General features: G+C 39.5%; 1 protein-coding gene across 1 annotated transcript in view; it reads left to right on the top strand.

Annotated features, from left to right (window-relative positions):
- adgrv1 (adhesion G protein-coupled receptor V1) overlaps positions 1-18,445 on the top strand; it is a 108,150-nt gene that overhangs the window by 82,659 nt on the left and 7,046 nt on the right. Inside the window, exons 63-82 of the mRNA XM_063187633.1 lie at positions 989-1,224; positions 1,415-1,563; positions 2,360-2,558; positions 2,895-3,114; positions 3,541-3,780; positions 4,004-4,153; positions 4,262-4,750; positions 6,517-6,660; positions 7,141-7,312; positions 7,550-7,685; positions 7,785-8,641; positions 8,955-9,072; positions 9,833-10,004; positions 10,304-10,561; positions 11,694-12,101; positions 12,583-12,767; positions 12,969-13,221; positions 16,781-16,914; positions 17,485-17,645; positions 18,121-18,221. Of these exons, the coding sequence (XP_063043703.1) occupies positions 989-1,224; positions 1,415-1,563; positions 2,360-2,558; positions 2,895-3,114; positions 3,541-3,780; positions 4,004-4,153; positions 4,262-4,750; positions 6,517-6,660; positions 7,141-7,312; positions 7,550-7,685; positions 7,785-8,641; positions 8,955-9,072; positions 9,833-10,004; positions 10,304-10,561; positions 11,694-12,101; positions 12,583-12,767; positions 12,969-13,221; positions 16,781-16,914; positions 17,485-17,645; positions 18,121-18,221 (4,782 nt within the window). The remainder of the gene's footprint in view (positions 1-988; positions 1,225-1,414; positions 1,564-2,359; positions 2,559-2,894; positions 3,115-3,540; positions 3,781-4,003; positions 4,154-4,261; positions 4,751-6,516; positions 6,661-7,140; positions 7,313-7,549; positions 7,686-7,784; positions 8,642-8,954; positions 9,073-9,832; positions 10,005-10,303; positions 10,562-11,693; positions 12,102-12,582; positions 12,768-12,968; positions 13,222-16,780; positions 16,915-17,484; positions 17,646-18,120; positions 18,222-18,445) is intronic.

The following is an 18,445-nucleotide window of genomic DNA, read 5'->3' as shown; positions in this document are numbered from 1 at the left end:
CATTTAAAATAAATATTAGATGTACTGTATATTTGATATTTATTTTTAGCTACACAGAGTGAACGTGTTTTTGTGAAAAACAGTTTCTAAATGTATTCTATCTATTCTATATATTGGAAACAGATTAGTTTGGGATTTTTTGTGTTTTTTGTGACGTTGCTGTATAAAGACTTAAAGGAACAGACCACCCTTTTTTGATTTACACAGATTTGCAGTATTTCCAAGCATTATTCATGAATGTGCATATAATTTTCTTCTCAGTGTTTTCAGTACTTTATTGATTCAGAATTATTAGCATAGCTTAGCATAATCACTGGAAGTAAATGGTATCTTTAGCATCAATCCACAAGTGATCACTGGATGGAATTAAATTGCCCTTTTACATTCTGGTGAATTTTACATTCATTTTAAAATGGTTTATAAGTACATTTTATGATGTTTTATTTTGTACCATAGACTTGCATTACTATGCATAATTTGGCCATACTGTTAAACTGGGCAATGTAAATACATAGACAAAAATGATATGCACATTCATGAATAATGCTTGTAAATACAGCAAATATGTGAAAATCAAAAAAGGGTGGTCTGTTCCTTTAAACTGCCTGTTATTTTCTTAATAACGTTTGAAATTATTCTAAAACAGACTGGCTGGCCTACCGGCTTGTGCAATAAAATTACAAATTGTCCAGATTGTGGGTATTCCCTCATCCCAATATGCCCTTCTACTCCTCTGCTTATCAACCTACACTGGGAACTCAGAATCAAGTACAAATTCAAGTCAAAGCCCCAACATAATAGTCCTTGGACTATTATCAGGCATTTTGCCTGTAGCATTTGCATTTAATTCAATACCCCTAGTTATTCTGAGTAGTATTTGTAATATTTGTAATATATTTGTAATATTTTTGTAATATATTTGTAATATTTGTAATATATTTGTAATATTTACTTCTGCCAATGATATTTACCCTTTTGTCTTGCACAGGTGAATGTGACCGCGGTGCGTTCAATGGGCACCTATAGCAGTGTCGTATTGCATTTCCAAACATTCAGTGGATCAGCTGACAGTGGTCAGGACTTTGCTCCTTTATCAGGACAGCTTCACTTTGTATCAGGTATCACATCACAGGAACTAATAATGGAAATTTTGGATGATGAGATTCCAGAGGGTCCTGAAGAGTTTTACATCAACATTACTGAAGTGACAGCAGTTAACACCAGGTGATATGAAGCATTCATGATCACACACTTTTACAGGTGTCAGTCTCTGAAATGTTAAGGGGAGAAATCATTTAGTCTGTATGAGGTCCAATCTTTATTTTATACATAACTAAACTAAACTAATTTAATCTAATCTTATGATAATTTACAGTGCATACATTTGGGGTTTGCGTTTTGTTTTTTTGTTCAGTTACGTGGACTATACAGTGAGAGATTATGGCCTTCAGTATGACCAACCCCCAGCCATTGGAAACATCTCCTCTCTAAAGGTTATCATTCAGAAAAATGACAACATTGAGGGTGTCATTGAATTTGATCCCCGTTATAGCAATTTAACAGGTAAACTACTTTGGAATGGAATGGAAACCTCGGTAACACTTTATTTTAGGGATACATCTATTAGCACTAATACATACAATGTTAATGCCTACATAAGTAACTTGTAAGGCATGTAGTAAGCAAACGCTAAGGCCTACTAGGTCCTTACTAAGGTTAAATTGGTAATACATCCCTTATTGTGCATGAACAAGACATTTGCGAATACATGCCTAACAAATGTTTGATTTTGCTTTGTACATGCCTTATAAGTTACTTATACAGGCACATTGTATGTATTAGTGCTAATAGATGTATCCCTAAAATAAGGTGTTACGGAAAACTGCTTTAAAGCGTGAATACGATTTGTAAAGCATGCTAATGTTATTTTAAAAATCATGATTTGTTGTTTGCATTCAAAATGACATGAGATTTGTGACATTCCTGCTGATTCCAGCTGGAATTGAAGAGTTCAAATCCAAACCCCCCTAACTCCATTTCTGAAGACCTGCACTTCTATATTTTTAGAGAACCCTGTTGTTGGTTTGGTTTACATTCATGTAATACATATAAATATTTATATTTCATAACTAAATTTAAAAACTTTGCAATTTTGATAGCTTTGTATTAAATCAAAATGAATTAAGATTATTTTGTGAAAAGGCACTTAGGGGGTTTTGCATATGAACTCTTCAATTACTCTTTTTTAGTTGAATAATAGTCAAAACATTGTAATAATGTAGAAATAGAAAACATACGTTGGGTAGGAAAAGATATACAAACATGCACACTAACTAAGATTGTTTACTATTCTGAACAGTTGAAGAAGATGTGGGCATTGTTTCTATTGCTGTCCTAAGGACTGTTGGCACGTATGGTTTGGTCAAAGCCAACTTGGTCTCTTTTGGCCTGACTGCACTGCCTGACTTAGACTTCATTGTCTCCCAGGATTCAGTGACTTTCAGTCATGGCCAGAATCTCGGTCATATCAACATTACGATTGTGGATGATGAAGAGAGGTATGTTTTACTTTATTAACAAATTTCAAATGCACGTCTTTGTGACATTACAATTTAATCTTTTTCAGGCCAGATAAGGACAGTTCTAAGATGGTATTCCATCAAAAACAGAGATATTTTTTGTATAACAAAGGGGTATAACAAATTGTGTTATACAGTAAACTAAATTGACTATTGTTTGTTGTTATTACTCTTAAACCAGGAAGATTAGGAATCTAGCTACATTGTACTGTATGTTTGGTCTGTTTTATGGGACCCATATAATGTATCATTGGTTAATCATTTTTGTTTGAAAATAGTCCGTTATGTGTTAGTACTGGCTTTTCTTGTCAACAGTGAGCCCAGTGAATTTTTTGAAATCCATCTCTCTGGTGCCACGGGAGATGCTATCTTGGGTGACAACATTGTTGCTCGAGTTACCATTGCCAAAAGTGATTCTCTTGGTGGGAAGATACGCTTTCTAAATGACAGTACACTTGTCATGCCAAACCCTGATGCCACTCAGACGATTACCTTTTCTCTTGAGAGAGTTGGGGCCTTAGTAGGAAACACAACAGTGAGTGAATTTATCACACGTTATACTTCTCATCAGTGATGGGCCACCTACATTCAGTTTTACAATCCTGTACCACATCTTCAAAATAACCTGGTTTTAGGTGGATTGAAATCCCTCTAATTGTGTAATATTTATCTCTCTAATTAGCTTTTGAAGAATTCTGAGCCAAGGGTGTACATACTTATTCCTTTCTCTTTTGAGAATGTTTTCATTGTATAGTCAGTAAAAAATATAATAACATGTGATTCTTTGGGTGACATTAGTTAAAGCAGGAACTGTGTGTTCCGTCTGGTCATTTTCATGAAGATCAGATCATATTTTACAACTAAATTCAGCAGGAATGTAAGACATTTTAAAGGATGTATGAGCTTTTTCATGTATATACAGTGTATACATTGCATTTGGATTTACACACTTTTCTTTCAGGTCGCTTGGAACATTCTCGGTCCCAATTCCATGGAGGTTTTACCTACTGACAATTCAGACTTTCGTGAACCAGTAAATGGAGTACTTCACTTCCTAGATGGGGAAACAGGGTTGCACTTTATCTCGTTACAAGTCTTGCCCCATGAGGATGTAGAGGTGGAAGAGACATTTGTGCTTGTACTTCATTTATTAGAAGGGGAGTCCGATATTGACTCGAGGGCTAACAAAATCCAGATTGTGGTAAGTCAAAATGTTTCATGATGATGATGATGATGATGATGATGATGATGATGATGAAGATGATTTATTTATCCAGTACAAGTATTTCATTTAATTTCATAGGGTTTGCTTTGTACAAACAGGAGGATGGAACAGACAGCTAGTATTGCAATGACTAGTTATTATCAGTAATTTTTAACAAACTATTTACATTAACAAATTATTTGTATCCTGAATATGGCAGATCAAAAAGTTTGGTCATCCAAATGGTATAGTGCAGTTCTCAGATGCAGCTCTCGGGGAGCGTGCATTCAGTGAACCATCGGAAAGTGAGGGACCACTCAATATCTCCCTGGCTATCACTCGACGAGAGGGTCTTACCGGGAATATCATGGTAAATACATGGATTATATCTGCTGTAGCCTATTTCTCAATAAGTACTGCATAAGTACTACCGGTATATACAGTTAATACTAACATGAATACTAACATGCTATCACAGGTATTTTGGGATATTGTCAGCGATTTTGATGCAAGCACTGACTTCGCTGCTCTCGGTGGTACTGTTTTGCTCTCGGAAGGCCAGAATATGGCATATGTGTTGCTGACACTATTGCCTGATGCTGTTCCAGAACTGGATGAAGTATACACTGTCCATCTCACTGCTGTGGATGGTGGAGCTGAACTCGATTTCAACCGTAGCACCGTCTATATTAGAGTGCACGCTAATGACGAGCCACATGGAGTTTTTGCTGTCTTTCCCGAACATCAGCAGATTGTTGTGTTGAAAAAAGAGGAAATGCATGAAAGGCTCCTTATTTTGAATGTAACAAGGCTTGCAGGTACTTTTGGAAATGTTAGCGTACAATTTGAGGTTAAATATGATGCTCTGGGTCAAACTAGTCCAGAGGACGATACGAAGGTGCAGGGAAGTGTCCTGGTAATGAATGGAAAAGAATCTGCAAGCATTACTGTGCCCATCAACTTCCAGGTATGTATTTCTTTTACCACATACTACAGTATGTACACTGTGTGCAGAATTATTAGGCAAACATGTTTTTTGACCATATTGTTCATTATATGCATATTTTCCGCCACCAACCTCTATGGACATGCCCACCTGTTGGATTTAAGCATTCCAGGTCATGCATATTGGTATAATAAGAGACAGTGTGATCGGAGGGGCCCAATACCCTATATCAGGGCAAAATTAGTGTGCATAATTATTAGGCAACTTTGTTTTCCTCTGGGAAAATAGGCCACAAAGGAGATCTAACAAACTCTGAAAAGTCTATAAACAATTTTGAAGTCTTCCAGAGGGATGTGGCTGTCTTGAAATTGCCCAGATATTGGTCATATCCGTCTAATGCACCATTACGAAGTCATCAGTGTCACATGCATTGTGCTCACAAAGTAACTGCCGGATTGAGAAGAATTGAAGGTCAAACTACCACAAAATGATTACCCTGCAGTGCTGTTATATCCCAGAACTGAAACCTACATCGTGTGTCCACAAGAACACTGTATTCAGCACTCAGAGACATGACCAAGGTAAAACAGGTTGAAACCTGAAGACCACTCAACAAGAAATGCAGTCAAGACTGGGTCAAGAAAGGTCTTTAGACAATTTTGTCAATGGTTTTATGAACTTGTGAAAGTGACTGTTAATGGACCAGATCGATGAGCCCATGGCTAGATCGGTAATGTGCACACTCAGATGAGTTCCTGAGTTCTACTCAAATGCCAGCAGAATACTGCATAAATACCATTGTCTTCTTGAAAGTTGCAAACTTTTCCCTCACAGATCCAGCTATGGGCTCATCCACCCTGTCTGCCAATAGTCACTTTCACCAGTCCATAATACCTTTAAAAACTCTGTCCTAGGGTATTTCTTGACCCAGTCTTGACTTAATTAACTTGTTAAATGGTTGTCTGGTGTCATCCCTTCTTACCTTTGCTATGGCTCTGAGTGCTCAACAACCTGTTCTTCTGGACACCTGATGTAAGTTTGCATTCTGGAATATGATAGCACTGCAGGGTAATAATTTTCTTGTAGTTTCACCTGAAATTCTTCAAATTTTTGGCAGTGACATTTCATGTGAGACTGATGACTTTGCAACGGTGCATTTGATACTTCTGTGCTAACGTGACCAACGTCTTGCCAATTTCAAGAGAGCCACATCCCTCTGGAAGACTTCAGAATTGTTTATAGACTTTTCAGAGTTTGTTAGATCTATTTTGTGGCCCATTTTCCCAGAAGAAAGCTAAGTTGCCTAATAATTATGCACACCAGATATTGGGTGTTGGGCTCCTTTGATCACACCCCCATCTTATTATACACATATGCATGATCTGGAATGCTTAAATCCAATAGGTTTTCATGTTCATAAAGGTTGGTGGCAGAAAATATGCATACAATGGACAATATGGTCAAAAAACATGTTTGCCTAATAATTCTGCACACAGTGTAGTGAACAGCATCAATGAGTAGGCCTACATCTCTTTTGAAAAGTGACATTGTTAACAAAAGGGAAAAAAATACAACGCAATTATTTAAATGAAAATGAGCTTAGAGCATGTGCCCATCAATATGTTGCCCACCAACAATACTTAGTACATCTTTTTGAAAAGTAAGCTAGGCCTATAAACACTGTATTACCAAAAGTATTCGCTAACCCATCCAAATGATAAGTATCAGGTGTAAAGTGTATTGCAATTTAATAACTTGTCATTATTACATATGTTTGTCTTGCACAGGTGTTCTTTGCGTTAGGATCAAACCTGACCATTGAGCTTCTAGGTGTTTACTTAATTGGGCCTTTGCTTAGCTCCCCACCTCGTATCTTACTGGAGTCCAAAAATGCCACTGTTGCTGTTCCAGAGGAGGCAGCTAATGCTCTGGTGAGTGTTGGGCTACCAATGCCAACAGGCATCTGTTTTGCACACATTGAAGGAGCAGTCCACCTTTTTTGATTTTTACATATTCGACAATGCAACAGGTTCTTATACACTGTGGGACTTCCAATGTTAACATTTCTTCTAGTCAGGGTAAATAATTAATTTGGCTCTGCGAAATTCAATGGGTGACGTCACAGGAGTTTGCCCTTTTATTACATAGTCAATTATCTGTATATTTTAAAACATTAGTTGTTGATGTCATTGAACTAATTCCTCTTGTGAATATTGGAGGGCAGCAATTTCCTAATGTTTAGGGAGGTGATCTTAAGATCAGAGGGTTGCAGGTTCGAATTCCACCCTTACTTCTCCTTACACATGAGGTTCCTCTGAGCAAGGCACCTTACCCCATATTGCTACAGTACTACACTGTCACTTTGGATAAAAAGATCAGCTGAGTGTAATATAGTGTAATGTAATTTACAGGTTGGCTTTCAATCGCTGGCTCTTAAGGTCTCCAACATACAGACTGGACTTTGTGAAGTGATTGTTACTCGGCAAGGGCTTTATGGGGATGTGACATTGGAATGGATGGCTGGATATCCCCCTGGAGAGATCCCTTTTGGATACCAGCAAGGTCATATCAGACCAACCTCAGGTACTTCTACATCATATTTAGTGAAATTGGTCCATGTATTCTCGTATAGCTAGCCTAGAAATCTAGACGCCCCTAGCGACTGCAAATCGAATTTGTTCCCGGGGGCAGTCTAGTCACTTACGGTCATTTTGCTAGGCTGAAAATGCATCATGTTCCTTAGGTGTCAGTGTCTAATGTTTGATTAAAGACCCATTGTTTTGTCTGTGTTCACTTTACACGTGCAAATCTAATGCACAGGAAGTCTGTTGCTGCCTCATGGAGAGGAGAACAAGATTATGTATTTGGCTGCAGTAGATAATTCAACAGATTCTCTTGCATACGCTGTACATCTGAGTCATGCATACTCTGATGCTCCAGGGGGCGCTCTACTCAGGTATCATACAGTCCATTATTTTAACAACAGCAACAACAAAATAACAAATACATGTAAATAAAATATGCAATAGAATTCACAAATCTATTTTATTTACAGACATGGTTTTACTTTGGCTGAGATTGAACCCATGGGTATATTCCAGTTTGCCCCGGGGTCTCAAATACTTGCAATCACTGAGGATGTCCACTCCATCACTTTAAACGTACGACGCCTTTTTGGCTTCCGAAGTAGGCAGTCTTATCTCTTCTTCGAAACAAAGGAAGGCACAGCAGAAGTGGAGCAAGACTTTCTCGACGCTAGTGGCCAACTGATTTTCTATTCACAGCAGTCATTGGGTATGATAAACATCTCTATAAATGATGATGACCTACCAGAGCCCGATGAAATATTTTATGTCTACTTGAAAGATGCTATGGAACTGGATGGCAGTACCCCAACGGCTTACATAGGTTCAGGTCCTCGTGTCGACCAACAGAATGCTGTAGCAAACATTACTATTATTGACAATGACAGTGACCCATTGAATGTCACTGAATTAAATGGGCTGCTAAGTATGACACCAGCACAGATGACTGTTAAAGAGGACTTTTCGGGTGCTCCTGGCGAAAAGCAGAAAATTGTCCTCAGGGTGCAGAGAACAGAAGGACTCAAAGGAGAAGTAAGCGCAAGCATTCAGGTGTGTGCTGCAAATAGTATTATTACCCAGAGCTGTCTGACTGAACAGCATAACACCTGGGCTGAGGAAGGAAACGACTTTGAACTGGAAACGCTGTCGGTAACTCTAGCGGAAGGTCAAAGGCAGGCTGAGGTGACAATTACAATTCTTGATGACCCAGAGCCTGAGGGCAGGGAGGTGTTCATCATCTACCTGCATGAGCCTCAAGGAGGCGTGGAACTGATTAGCGCCATACATCCAAGTGGTCTCACTACTTTTTCAAAAATCATCATTCTGGGTAAGTTGTGAATTTCACCAGTAATAAAATGCCCAGATGAAATATCCAAATCATGATTTTGTAGTGTGTAGAGTTAGCAAGATCATGATCTTTATCAGTGACCAAAATCACACACAAGGTGCATTAGAGTGTCTAGTTTCGAAATTCAGGGAAAAAAGTAAAAACATAATTTTATGGGTGCTGGAATTCAATGCATGGGGAGTACAAACATAAAAAAAATACGCTCCTGGTATTCAAATTGTTAGTATGTCAGAGTCAATTGTATTTTGTAGGATTGTGCATTTTTATTTGTCAACTCTTTTTCCCCCCACAGGAAGTGATTTTCATAATGGCATCCTGGGATTTAGTCAAAATTCTCAGTTTGGACGTACACTAGATGAAGACTCAGACATTAGAAGTACCCAACTGCTGATACAAAGACAAGACAACCGGTAGTGGAATATCCAACTTTTTCACAATTATTTCACCAGAACCAAATATATACATTCACTGCCCACTTTATTAGATACACTTTTCTAGAAGTACTGGGTTAGACCCCCTTTCACCTTCAGAACTGCCTTAACTGCCTGCAACGATACTCAAGAAGGCTGTGACATTGCAACAATGCTCAATTGGTACTACAGTACATTACATTACATTAGATTACATTCGCTTCAAAGTGACTATCACTCGAAGACATAATCAGAGCACGAGGGCCGTTTACGACATGATGGCTTTTCTCTCACTGTTGTTGTTGTTGGTAGGTGGAATGTTAACTGGGAAGAGCAGAATTCTGCAACCTTTCCATCTCATTTGAAAACGCTTTTCAAGAAACCACATGCACGGTCACTCGTAATGCAATTATTGCCACTTTCATATACTAAAATGCATCTGCCAACATATTACACAATTAAATTATATATTTTTATAGATACAGTACACACGTATGTATCACAGTGATATATGAAATCAGACAGTATTTTCATGTACGGCAGCACATATTTAAATTACATATTGAATGAATTGAATAAATACTGTGCAATACAATATACTATCATTTTATAACTGATGTGCCATTGCCAAACTAGAACCAGTAAGATTGCAACTCCCATTAAAGAAGGCATGTAGGCCTAATGTAGGCCTACTGTACATAATTTTGTCCTGTGATTTCATCAGTCCTGTCACAAGTGTGGATATTGTTTGTGTTTGCAGGGCCTTTGAGGATGTGGTGGTGTATTGGCAGGTGACATTAAACATTACTGACTTCTCTCTGGTCAGCCGTGGTGTGAACCTAACCAAAGAATTGCTGCAGACTTCCGGGCGCACTGTCTGTAAGCAGGGAGAGGTCCTCTGTTCTCTAACTCTTGAAGTTAGAGAAGATAAGGTTTGGGATTGAATCAGTGACACATCACACAAATGAAGGAGACATAAAATAAATAGATATGTTTATTTTAATCTGAAATGCTTAAGAATAGCAAAAAAACAAATAATTTTGCACAGCACTGTAAGAGTATAGAAATAGAAATTTTTTTTGGAGTTTGAAAGCTCTTTTCTGATTATACAGCATGGAATACAACAACCAACAGTATATTAGTTATGAAATTATATAATATTAAACATTGAAAATGATGCTTTAAACTGCATGTTCTGAGATTGCACAACTGATTTAACAACTGATTACAGGAGCCAGAGAATCAGACTTGGTTTCTTGTAGAGATCTATGGAGTTGGGGAGGGGGCAGCCATCAACGAAAGTGCACGCTTTGCCAATATCACTCTGGTGGAGAGTGACACCCGAGAGGATGAGGAGGAGGATGAGGTCATGGTGTTTTTCGCGTTGGGTTCTCGACTCCCCGTTGTTCATCTTGAGTCTGAGGAACTGAATCTTCAGATCCAACGAGACACCGCTACAAAGTCTATTACAGTTGACTACTATATGGAGGTGGGTAAGAGAGATCACGCATCAATGTCATCTACAGTATGTAGTGTATATAAGTATAAATATATACTGTCGGCTGGTGAAACTCATCCCACTAGAATATTTAATTAACACATATCTTTCTATTGCATACCTGGTGTGGTAGGCTACATGCAAGTATTTTATTAAGGATACCACACAGTTAAACACTGTTTCTGAACACACAGTTTAATTAAGTACAATGGGACCATATCTTCTCATAATAGTGTTGAATTAACACTGTCATTCCAGACCTATTGAACATATCTCCACTATTGTGACATTTGAACTCAACATAGGCTCTTGGTCTTTTGTTCTTGGGTGATTAATTGTTGGTGGTATCTGGAATTTCCCCTATTTTGCTATTTTACAAGACATTACAGGCATTGAGCAGAAATGATTGTATCACATTACTGTAAACATATAATTTAGTCATAATACTGATTTCAACTGCAGATCACAAACATGTATATGGTATATGGAAAGGACGCCAATTCCCTTCAAAGTTCAGTCCTTTCTCTTGGATGTCTTAAGCCGGCCTCAAACTACACAACTCCCGATTTTGTGTCCGATTTTGACGTCGGGGTGCGCCGCACACATGAAGGGAATCGCAACTGTCAATCCCTGATTGCAACCACCGAGACAATGCCCGACGTTCTATTTCCAGTCGCAAATATCAAACAGCGTTTGATTTCTACGATTTGCGATCGACGACTCTTTGAGCTGCCACAGTTCTATCTTAGAACGTCGGCCACGACGAGAAAATCTTGCCCGACAATCGCTTGCAATGGTCCTGGGGGGTAACGTTCCACTGATTGTCGTCAGGGGGGGTTTCAGACGAGAATCGGGCCGATAGTCGTGTACCGGTAGTTAAAGCCAGGCTTAAGGAACACCCCAAAATATTTTGAGATGCAAATGCGTGGAGATGAACCCACTGCATTTTTGAGTGTGGAAAAATGTCTTTATAAAAAGAAGACAATCCGCACACTTCAGGTCTATTTTTGTGCAAAGAAGCTTTACTTGACTTGCAAGCTTTCGGTCCTTAGACCTTCATCAGGCAGAGTGCATACAAAAATGTCTTGAAAAATGTTTGTGCTTGTTTGCTACGCATATAAAGGTACTTCAAAAGGCAGAGGCTGTAGGACCCACGCTTATTTGGCCTGCAGTGGCTGGGCAGGACTTTTTGAGAACTGAGGGTCCACTGACCTTCGATGAGGGCCAGCCAACAGTCACTCTGCGGGTGAAGCTAACGCCTCAACAGACCTCCTCCAACCCTACACCAAAGCGCTTTAGGGTCAAACTCAGAGAAAAGTCTGGTATCCTGTTACATCCAAAGTACGGAGTGGCTAATGTGACCATAGTATCGGACAAAAAGACTCAGTCAATCTGGGCACTGTTGGACCAGCTGACACAGCCACTCAATCAGGATGTGATTGAAAATGTCCTACAGAGTTTCAACAACACAGTAACCCAGGTTGAATTTACCCTAGAGCAATTAACGGCACTGATGGATGCACTTGACAAGGTAAGACCCACTGGAAAGCATTTATGGCGTACTGGCCATTCTCAATATAAAAAAGGCAACAAAGTTCACAATTTGTTTATCTTGGGGTTTTCAGACCACACAACGCATTTAACATTTGTACAAAGAAATGTGTCTGATCTGTAAAACCAAGCATGGTAGTGGGACTCATTGTTTGGATGAACAATTTTGACAAATTTTGAGTGAACAATACATTCAAGCGGCTGTATAAGATGTACGCTGGCTACTGTTCATTGTGTCAAAGTGAAATTTCTTTAATGTTGTCTCATGAAAAGATACATAAATCTGCAGAAATGTGAGGGGTGCATTTTTGTTATGAAAGAACAACAAATTATAATTAACGTCTCTCAATCTAATTCTGTGTACATAATTTATGCTATAGGTTCAGTATCCCTGTTACATCGACAGCATGTGTTCTGAACTACGTACCTTAAATCTCCATGCTTTTGCTCTACCCCCACAGATTTTGAGTCTGGCTGAAGAGATCCCTCTTGAAGACACAAGTCGCAGCATGATCTACGATCTTCTGTGCTCTCTAGCCAACCCAAGCCGCATAGATACCCGTGGCCTCAGTTACTTGGCAGATATAGCAGAGCGTTTTGCATTCTCCTTGTTGACCAACGTTGCTTGTGATTCAAGTGCTCAGAGGTCAGTGGCAGAGTCATTACGTTGGCTAGTTAAATTGCAATTACAGTACACTGATGGCTCAATCATTGTTCAATCTACAGCATTATAAATTGTCCATCTTGAAAGACATTTTGGCCATGTAAACTACAATTTCTGCTAACAAACACTTGTTATTTTTTATGTAAAAAAGTCAAAGTAAATGCACTTATTGTGTTTCCACAGTGGATATACTATCCTGGAAAGCTGTCCATACTTTGCAATAAGGGCTCATCACTGGTACCCCACGCAGATCAATGGCCACACTTTTATTGGCAGAAACAAGGACACCTTCACCATCCCTGAGACTCTCCTAGACGTCCCTGCCCTTCCACTGACCAGTCTGCCTCTCTCAGCCTGCCGTAAAATTCAGTTTACAGAGTACTACACTGAACACTGGTTCATTACAAACAGCAGAAAAACTGCACTGAATGACAAGGTGCTAATTGAATCTCTCTGAATGTATGGAGTTCTATGAAGCTATACCCCTCAAAACCCACTTTAAATACAGTTGGAGAAAAAGGTTAGTACACCCTTTGACATTTCAGTGTAAATTGCTCATACAATATGGTGTGATTTTCTGTAAAATCACAAGAAGGAACAAACAGTGTCTGCTTTAACTAATACCACCAGAACACGTACGTGTTCATGTTATCATATTTTAATTGGCCATAAGACGTAAATATTCACAGGACAGCAAGTACTCAGTGTACAGTATCTGAACTTCTCTTGAGAATGTTTAAATCGTATTGCCAATGACAATATGATGAACAACAACAACAACAACATGTATTTATATACGTAGCGCAGTATCACAACTATGAAGTTGACTCAAAGCGCTTTCAAAATACACATACATACACATTACCACATTCACACGTCATCAGCTCTGGAGGCTGCTGTACGGCGCTAATTGTCTGTGGTTCACGTGAGAAAGTACACACACACACACACACACACAGTAATAAATAGTCCTAACGAAAAGATTACTCTGAAAGCGATCGTAACATAGGCTAATTGCATGACATCAAGACCTGGCCTACTTCTAGTGCAGGAAGACTGTGTAGTTCTACTTATCTGAAAAGCGTTATCAAATCAAATCTTAAGGCTGCAAGGGAACGTAATTAACCCAATTGTTTGGATGGTGTTAGTTAAAACGGACACTGTTTCTTCCTAATTGTTATTGTCAGGAAGATCAGACCTTATTTTATAAGCAATTACAGCAGACATTTCAAAGGGTGTACTAACTTTTCCCTCCCACTGTATATAGGTGTTGCACATGCTGTATAATTAAAATATCATGAAAACATTGTTTGTCACTCATTACAGACAGTGAAACCCATCTATTGCACAGATGAGTTACACAGTGAGTGATTATGTCTGATGAAGGGCATGAGAAACGAGAGCTTGGTGCCGTGGACTGTATTTTCAGTTTTTGTGTGACTTGGATAGTCCTGACCTGCACCCAAATTTCCAAGACAGATGTGCATGTTTGTTTTGGATGTGCATTTATTTTTTGATATTTGATGCTGGTGGCTCACAGATGATGAAAACACTGAATTGAGAGTATAGAGTATCAATATTATAAAGGCATTTTGAACAGAAAATAGTAGACTTCTGAAAGTTAGGTTAATTTCTATGTGCTCAATTCTTGGTTAGGACTCCTTTTACTTGAATAACTGCATTGATGTGACGTTGCTGCCATACGGTGCCAATTGTCTGGGGTTCACGTGAGAAAATGCACACAGAAAAGCACACACACAAATAGTAATAATAGCAGGGCTTTGAACCGGTTCAAGGAACTAAAACGAAAACCGGAAACTTTTTGTGTTTCACAGGGAACAGAAACGAAACCGGAAACGTTAATATTTTTTATGTTCTGGAACGGGAACACTTGTTGAAAAATAATGGTAACCGGTTAATACCGGTTATTATATGGTTGTGACGTCATCTGTCGAATGCTCCATTCATTTCAACGGGGCTCCCCAACGTTCGGACGTCTGTTATTTTTCGATAACGGACGGGTTGGTCTATAACAGACCCCTGTCAATGGCAACAAGACTTTTCACTGCTAAAGCGACTTTTCAACAAGACTCTAATCAGCTGCTGTGATAGACGGGGCCCGTTGTCCTGGCTACCGCTGTCAATGGCAATAAGACGTTCACTGCTAAAGCCACTGGCTTGTATACAAGTCAGTGGCTAAAGCGAATGTTTCATATCACCAAAGAAACTCAAGAGAAAGAACAATCTCTTGGCGGGGAATGCATTGGCCACGGTGTAGTACGGGGGCGTTGCCTGAGGACACGAGTGGATGGAAAATTAACTCCCTTGCGCATGGTCATTGGTCAGTGGGTGCGATGGATACCATTTTCGTACTCCCTTGCACATGGTCAGTGGGGGCGACACCATGATGGATAATTTGTGGCCAAGTAACGGCAGCTGTTGGTCAGCAGTAATTGCTGGGGGTAATTAAGGACAGCTGACAGACATTCACGCTGTCCTATGACCTGTTCCACAGTCAATAACATTTCCGTACTCCCCTCGCCATCATTTCGTACTACGCTGTTATGACGTGAGTAAGCCCTCTTGTCTCAAGCCTCTTTGATATCACTCCGCAGGGGGTCCGGTCTTTTCACTCTAATCAGCTGCTGTGATAGACAACACCTGTTGTCCTGGCTACCTAGCTGTTGCCTAGCGGTGTTCCACAACGGCACTGTTTTGTTTTGCGCAGCAACAATCTTAACATTAAATAGGTATAAAGAAATGTCCCCGCCATGTGTGAATCATTTAAGTATATCCATATAATAAGCGGGTTAACTTTCGGCGAGTCGGTCGCTTTGTGGAATAGCAGCACTTCAGAGAGAACAAGACCCCTCCGCTCCGCGTCGGGGTCTAAAGATTCTCTCTGTCGTGCTGCTATTCCACGGTAGCGACCTTCTCGCCGAACGTTAACCCTTACTTAATACCGTTCCTCAAACTAAAAAAAAAGGAATTATTTTCCTGTGCACGTTACCATGACGGCTGAGGTTCACGTCCTGTGTGACATCAGACAGTGAATGGAGTTGTGGATAACAAAGTCTCCACTCCACATCTTAAATAACAGAAACCACTGTCATACAATAGGGCAGAGTTTCCATTGCATCATTGTAAGACATTGCAGAGAAGCGTGTGCAAAGCGCACCGAGAATGTTCAACGTTATTGGGCATCCATGGCCTCTTCAAATATGCACAAACTCACAATGTCTATCATAGCGCTCCCCGTGACCCAAGTCAGCGTGGAGCACACATTTTCATCATTGAGGTTTATTCTCTGCGTCTCCGCTTAGGTCGTCCAGGAATTACAAAATTCTGGAGGATATTCTTTTCATCCTCTTGAATAAACAGTTTGGAATGTAGGCCGAGTCATTTGCACTTCCGTCTTTCTTGGTTAATTAACGTCAGTTAGGCCTATGGGAAGTAATCAGCTGACAGGAACGAAATTAACCGTTCCGGGAACAATATTTTTTTGTTCTAACCGGTTCGGGAACGTCAATTTATTGGTGGAACCCATAACCGGAAACGTTATAATTCCGTTTCTGTTCGGAACGGAACGTTTGGAAAAAAATAACGGTTCAAAGCCCTGAATAATAGTAATGATAAAAGTCCCAAATAAGATTAGTTTGGAAGTGATCATAACATCACCTAATTTCATAGACCTACTAGCACACTGGCGGGGAAGTGAGAGCTATGCACGGAGCGTCTTCCTGGAATAGCGTAGCATTTTTTGAATGCTCAGTGAGAAAATAAAATTGTGAAAAAGTGACAAAAATTGTCTACAAAATGAGTTAAATCAAGGAAAAGCGTCAGTTGACAATGGCAATCACAAAATTAACAACTCTTGGCACACGAAAGTAGAAAAATACAACCTAACTAGAAATCTTTTAAAAGTATGAGAGCTGCGGTAGAGGCGAACGCATAGCACTATGGTTTCATTTGTCACACACCCTTTTGCCTTTTAGGTATTTTCTGTCAGTTTGGCTGGAAACATCTCTCTTGTGGATGGGAATGAAGTAGTATACCGGATACACACCCCAGATTATTTGATGAAGCCCGACATCTCAGCTTGCCTACTGTGGAACTCGCTAGAGAAGAGGTGATATCTTTCAACAATGCAAATCTTCTATGACTTTCACCAAGTTAAATAAACTAATATGTACTAGGATGACCAAAGAACAGTAAGTTTTGCAGTGTCTATGAAAAGAGCAATTTTCCCAAGCATTGTATATAGAATACTTAAAATTTGATGGTGTTGAAGTATTCATGAAAAAGGTAGCGTGAAAGGGCAGCATGAATTCTGGAAATAAACTGTTGAAAACATTACACAGTGCCCCTTTAACTAAGTCACAAAGTTGTGTCTGAACTTCAAAAGTGGATACTCAGTTTAAAGACTCTTTACAACAAATACATGTTGTACTTTACAGTATATTACAGAGTATATTTACAGTATATTATTATACAGTAATATACAGTAAGCATGCATCTCAGGGTCCAAGCCAAAATTGATTTTTGGGTTTCTGAGGCAACTTGCATTCACTTGGTTGAGTCAGTGTGGCCTCACTGAACTTCCTGATATAAAATGGCACTGATGCGTCTATGTAATGATGCATCTATGCAATGCCTTTCAGGGTAACACTATTGATCAGAGCTCTTTTCTCTTTATCAGGTGGGAACCAGATGAACCATTCTGCCGCGTTGTAGAGGACCGTGACCATTTTGTGGAGTGTGCCTGCTCCCATTTGTCTGTGTACACTGCATATGCTGAGAAGACTGATCTTAATCCCTACAGTGCAGCCTTCTATGCTAGTGGTTTCATATGCATCTCAGGTAAGCAGACAAGGACGAAGTACAAGTATAGTACGTATTTAAAGCTGCGCTGTATAGGATGATGGCCAGAGTAGGTATCGCAACTATGCTGCTACCGTAATTGAAACTGTGCTGCCTATTGCAAAATTTGATCTTTTCATGAATATTTACTCAATAAGAAACTAATATTTACTAGTATGACAAAAGTACAGTACCATTCCATTTCTGGAAATTCAAAATGACGGACATGGAGAAGATCCATTTCATACACTTTCCCAGTCAAAATGAATTCTGCTTATTACATGGCTAACCTTCTACTGAGAACATAGATATCATATCCCTGTATTCTCCCTTCCCCAACTGCACCAGATTCTAGCGAGCAAGTTAGATGCTTCTTCTACAGAATGACCTTGTAATAAGCAAAATATTGTAAACTTGCAGTTGGTGAGGAAATATGAAATGTTTCTGTATTGCACATTTCTTCTTGTCTACACAGGGTTTTCTTTGGCTATTCTGTCACATGCATTGTGCTCTCCATTCCATATGTTTGCAATCAAGCTCCTCACTAATATGATGGTTGGTTGCCTCGGCACACAGGTAAGAAACCCTACAGAAACCATTTGAAGCTATAAGCCATGAGAGGTTGCACTACAGTATGCTGCTATGCTGGGGACCCAGGGTCAATTCCGACCCGGGATCCCGGTCTGAGTTTTATCCTATCCAAGTTATCCTATTCGAGATTTATCCTACCCAATTTATCCTATCTAATATTTCCTTGGCCTCCCCCATCTCTCTCCCATTCGCTTCCTGGCCTTTCTCAC

This window comes from Engraulis encrasicolus, chromosome 21, assembly GCF_034702125.1.
Source record: "Engraulis encrasicolus isolate BLACKSEA-1 chromosome 21, IST_EnEncr_1.0, whole genome shotgun sequence".
Taxonomy (NCBI): Eukaryota; Metazoa; Chordata; class Actinopteri; order Clupeiformes; family Engraulidae; genus Engraulis; species Engraulis encrasicolus.
Note: the sequence above shows the minus strand (reverse complement) of the source record. Positions and strands in the feature narration are given on the sequence as shown.